At 35.1% G+C, this 5,868-nt stretch overlaps 1 protein-coding gene across 1 annotated transcript; it reads left to right on the top strand.

Moving 5' to 3' along the window:
- The first annotated feature begins 2,867 nt into the window (after positions 1–2,867).
- LOC126190713 (AP-1 complex subunit mu-1) lies at positions 2,868–4,577 on the top strand. The gene has a single exon (XM_049931187.1). The coding sequence runs from the start codon at positions 2,967–2,969 to the stop codon at positions 4,233–4,235; it is 1,269 nt and encodes a 422-aa protein (XP_049787144.1). The 5' UTR covers positions 2,868–2,966; the 3' UTR covers positions 4,236–4,577.
- Positions 4,578–5,868: the final 1,291 nt, after the last annotated feature.

The raw sequence follows: 5,868 nt of genomic DNA, 5'->3' as shown, positions 1-5,868 counted from the left end.
CTACCTTAATTATACGGTTACACTTTTTGCTGATTTGAACTGTGTACTACGTGTTAAAAAGATTTTGTTTGGTCATAGTAATAAAGCATTTCATTTTGTTAGTTCATATGTCCCATACGGAACTGAAATTATCAAGTTATGATGACAAAAGAAGGAAATAACATTAAGGAATCTTACTTCACAGAAATAATGTAACAATGGTTACACTTTTTGCTAGTTAACTTTAACATAAACCATTTAGTTTTCCATTACAAGTGAAAGCAGTTGCACGAGTCACGTAAAGAACAAAGTTTCCCATAGGGAACTAAAGTATTTTACGTTTGAGTTATTGCAGACCCAAAGTATTGTGATCTTCATATTTCTATTTAAAAAAGTTTGTAACCCAAATTCACAGACATTCTGGAATCTGTACATACATGTGTGTAGCAAGGTACTTTTCATATGCCATGTGGAACCTTTAATTTTCTGGTTTAAATATAATTTATTTCATGAATTACCTTTAATACCAGCACTGTCTGAATGAATTATTTACCATTTAGAAGAAGAAATATTAGTGTACAGAATAACAAACCTCATGAAAAATGCGAGAGATTGTTCTGTACAGAACTTGGAATGACTCTTTATCAATAGCAGATAAAAAAGAAGGCTTCTATTAAATGTTCAAAGAAACCAGTCAGTACCTCTTAATTCACCATAGAGGTGATACAGTAATAAAACAATTTACTTTTTTCAGAATTTCTGCTAAGTATTAAAAGTGTGAAGAGCTATTCAATTAGTATTTGCTTTACCAATAACCTGTAGTACAAGCACACGTATAAGCGGATAATTATGGGAGTCAAGAGTTATGTTAAAATGAAAGATACTGACTGTTATTACTTGCTCACAAAGCATTGTAGTTGCTGTACAGTTTATGCTGTATGTGATGTACCCAATGTGATTCCTGGAGGACATAATATTCTGTTATCCTATGGGAGTGCACTGGTACCACACCTATTGAAAGTACATTTTGCTGTGGAATAGTTGTATCAGATGTCTGTACCAGAAAACAAATCTCCACTGTGACACCCTCATGTTCTTGGTATGCTATTAGCTATTATTACAGGAATACTCTTCACATGGAGGAGGAAGCATAGTGAGATTTTCTTTTTCATCATTTCCAACATTGTACACAACTTTCTTGCACTTTTATGTTATCACATTTTTCCCTTGATAATCGAAAAGAGAGAGGGGGAAAAAAAAATTCAAGCGAGCTTTCATAAAAACTGAAAACTCTACTTGCGTCATTTGTTATTTTCAAAATGTTACTCTCTTTCCAAATACTGTTCAATTTCTTGAAACCAATTTTGAATTTCTCAGGTTATTACATATTATTTACTGTACATTGTCCACCAATACTTCTGTTGTTACCAGATAGTTTGTCACGTGGCACTACCTTTGTGCCACTGGTATTGGCTAGTGTACTTTTGCAGATAAGAAAATCGACTGGACTAGAATGTCCTGTCAGTATAGGACAAATTCAGACAATATGGAACTTTTTACACTGAATTTGCAATATAATGTCACCCTTGTCTCACACAGATTGTAGCAGCCATTGGGGTACCTGTCTGGCCAGCTTCTGCAGCTTTCACTTTCAGGTTTGTTTTTTGCTTGGGCCATATACTGACAACTAGTCATTCCAGTGATTGACACCATGTCAAAGACTGGAACCAAGATTCACAGAAATAGAATTCTATGGTTGTCATTCAAAGTGTAATTAATTTTGCTCACTGACATGTTTTGAATTCAATTTTAAAATTGTTTGGATGTCAGACTGGAAAATTACAGTTTTAAGACACCCCAACCTTAAAATTAACAGCTGTGATCGAGGTTATTTCCAACAAGTCCCTTCACTTCCTACATCATCATCATGGATCAGTCCAATATAATATTATTACTAGACTTAACTTCCAAATGATACAAGTCATGCATTTAAGAGGAGCCTTAACGTTGGGCTTTGTGTTTGTCTCATTTAAATGTATTTCTTGTCTCGCATCAAAGACTGACGCACTGTTAAAAACTGGTTGGTGCTTCTACCATATCACTCAAATACACCGTGTCATGTACAGGCGTTAATAAAGTCATAGCATTTAAATTAATGATCAAAGAGAGAGCCAAATTCGTAAGTTTATGTTGCAATTACAGTGTCAGATTATATGCAGATCGGTAATGCATCACTTCAGATAAAGAAAAAATAACGATTTTTTCCGTTTATACGTAAGTAATACTTTAATAGTTCAGTTGTAATTTCTGTTGCCAGTAAAGATACCCCTAAGCAAACGATGTCAACTTTTTTTCAAGAGACGTCTTCACTGTTGTCCACACTTGATTTTCCGATTTATAACAGTAGTTAAAAGATTCGGCAAGTAAGTTAATTTGTTGACCTCCATTGAATCTTAAATAGTGTTTTAAAACGGGCAAATAAGTAAAGCACTCATAAAATAGTAAACAATTTATAGGTCAGCTTGTCAAACTTTCAAAACACACTCGAACTTAGGAATTTCACAGCAGAACTGTCACTGTTTTTTCTCGCTAGATTAGAAAAACTTCATTATGTTGATGTGTAGATATCTAGAACATCCAATATAAAATACTTATGAGGGCGCAGAACGAAAAACATTTTCATCCGTGTTTTCGCACTTCGTTTTCTGCCAAATTCAGATTTGGCGGACACTCAATGATATGATCTCTTGCCGGCACGCGCTAGAGCCATCTATCGGTAGGTCCGGTAGTTGAGCATCCCTCATTTCGCTAGCTTTAGACGCCTGTATCGTTGGCGACCAGTGATCTTCATACATGAGTACTATTCGTACTATGTGTCTTACTGTCTTTGCAGGTGTGGAGTTGTTTGGTTTGATGTGTGTGTCGAGTTGTAAAGGGAGTGTTAAATGTGATTATTGTGTGAAGCAATATATTGAAGTTCACAGAAAATGTCGTCGTCTTCTGTGTATATACTCGATGTGAAAGGCAAAGTTCTCATATCGAGGAACTATCGAGGCGATATAGACCTTGGTGTTATTGAGAAATTTATGCCGTTGCTTATGGAGAAAGAAGAAGAAGGAATGCTGACACCAATACTACAAACAACAGAATGTACTTTCGCCTATATAAAATATAACAACTTGTATATTGTTTCCACCACCAAGAAGAATGCTAACATAGCCCTGGTGTTCGTTTTTCTCCATAAAATAGTGCAGGTAATGATCGAATATTTCAAAGAATTAGAAGAGGAAAGTATAAGGGACAATTTTGTTGTAATATACGAGTTACTGGATGAGCTAATAGATTTTGGCTATCCACAAACTACGGATAGTAAAATTCTTCAAGAATACATAACACAGGAAGGCCATAAACTTGAAATTCAACCTAGGATTCCTATGGCTGTCACAAACGCAGTGTCATGGAGATCTGAGGGTATAAAGTACAGGAAGAACGAAGTATTTTTGGATGTTATTGAATCTGTTAATTTGCTGGCAAATGCTAATGGAAACGTCCTCCGCAGTGAAATAGTGGGGGCAATAAAAATGAGGGTGTACTTATCTGGGATGCCAGAGTTGAGACTTGGATTGAATGATAAAGTTCTTTTTGAGAGCACAGGCAGAGGTAAATCGAAGTCAGTAGAGCTGGAAGATGTCAAATTTCACCAGTGTGTTCGTTTATCCAGGTTTGAGAATGATCGTACAATATCTTTCATTCCTCCAGATGGAGAATTTGAATTGATGTCTTATCGTTTAAATACACATGTGAAGCCATTAATTTGGATTGAATCTGTTATTGAAAGGCATGCACACAGTCGGGTAGAATATATGATTAAAGCAAAGTCGCAGTTCAAAAGGAGATCCACTGCAAATAATGTTGAAATTGTTATTCCTGTGCCTGCTGATGCAGATTCACCAAAATTCAAGACAACGATAGGGAGTGTGAAGTACGCTCCAGAGCAGAATGCCATCACCTGGACTGTCAAATCATTTCCTGGTGGTAAAGAATATCTCATGCGTGCACATTTTGGTCTTCCAAGTGTTGAAGGCGAAGATGTTGAAGGAAAGCCTCCTATTCAAGTCAAATTTGAAATTCCATATTTTACAACTTCTGGAATACAAGTACGTTATCTTAAGATAATTGAAAAGAGTGGTTACCAAGCTCTCCCTTGGGTTAGGTATATAACTCAGAATGGTGATTACCAACTTCGTACAAACTGAATTCTTTCATGTTTAATTTATGACAGCTAAGGTTTATGTGAAGGAAACTGTTGTGTGGATGGATAACATTGTTATATATCTGTTAAAACTTTGTAAATATTTTTTTTGAAAGATCTATATTGTGAACTTATATTCTGGAGATGAAATTTAGTCAGTGAGAGAATTTCATAACTGTTGCGGTACTTGATGTTTTATTAATTTTATGCAAATCAATGCACATGCTCTTGTAAAGATATTGCACTTTACCATTAACTGAGTGTGCATTTAGTACTACATTCCTGGCCACTGATTGTAAATTTCTTTTTGAAAAACATGTTTCTAATAAACAGTATTAAATATTTATTTCTTGATTGATTGTTCCATTCTGTAATTTTTTTCCAATGCAGTACCATGTCTGCACTGCAGTACCTTTATCTAAATCTTGTTTAGTTTTTATCATCATGCTTAACAATATAATTTTTCGAAGAGACAGGTTGAATATTAGTAAATTTGCAAGTTTTTATATGGTTCTTTAGATTTATGGAAAATTGTTGCATTTAGTATAATTGCATGTTTTCGAGAATGACATACCCTCATATATCTTCTCAATGGGTAAGAATGGTATTTCTTTGCCTTGCTTGGTTTTAGCATAGTTGAAGGGTAAAATGAACTATGATTGCCCTCGTCCCACAAGGGAATTAGTGGGCTCGGTTCCAGTGTTTTTGAGCTCCCTAATTTACGTGGAAAGATATTTTACCAGTCTGAGAATAGTAGAACTGTCTTTTAGGATTTCAATTCTTTAGATGTTAGCACATTTTAATCAACGTCTTCATTACAAGTCTAACAACAGAGTGCTTCATTAAAAGTTTGCTTGTTTTTAAATTGTTGGCACCAACTAGTTATTGCTTTCACTGATCGTTGTGGGTACATTATCCTATAAATACTTAACCATTGTAAAGAAAAGTAACCTTACAAATTCGTGTTTTCGTATTAACAGTGTAATAAGTAAAAAATAGCATATCTTACAATTTCCCTGAATTGTCCATGTGTTTAACACACACTGCCATATCCATAGTATTAAGTTACCTTCAGTGTTGGAAAGAACGCCATGCCTGTAATATTTTGGGAAGAACATCTTGGTGAGGACTGCTATGCCCATAATATTACAGGAGTGGCAGTCCTCACTAAGGTGCCTAATATACTATGGGCACGGTACTCTTTCCTGCAGTGAATGCAATAAATGTTACGGGCATGGCATTCAAAAGTGTTAAGTAATGGTGTCGTATGGGAAATAATTTGTTGATTATTTTCTTTGACTTGTTACATTAATCCAGACTGTCCATTAATATTCATGCTTACCTGACAATGCTTGTGTTTATTGATAGTGACAACTGTGATATTTTTAACTGTAAGGCAATGTTTATTTGTTTGCCACGAACCATTGTAATTACAGTATGAGACATGTCAAGAAATACATTGCAAAAAATGTAATTGAACAATGGAAAATCCAGGCTGGAATGTAACAATATTATGAAAAGAATAGTTGCTGCTCACCATATAGCAGAGATGCTGAGTCACAGATAGGAACAAAAAAAATACCGTCATCAAATGAGCCGTTGGTCAATTGAGTGTGCGTTTGTATGTTGTCTATGCC

Source organism: Schistocerca cancellata, chromosome 6, assembly GCF_023864275.1.
Source record: "Schistocerca cancellata isolate TAMUIC-IGC-003103 chromosome 6, iqSchCanc2.1, whole genome shotgun sequence".
Taxonomy (NCBI): Eukaryota; Metazoa; Arthropoda; class Insecta; order Orthoptera; family Acrididae; genus Schistocerca; species Schistocerca cancellata.
This window is presented reverse-complemented; position numbering and strand designations above follow the sequence as displayed.

Coding starts and splice junctions, on each gene's coding strand:
- LOC126190713 (XM_049931187.1), top strand. CDS start 2,967: ATGTCGTCGTCTTCTGTGTATATACTCGATGTGAAAGGCAAAGTTCTC.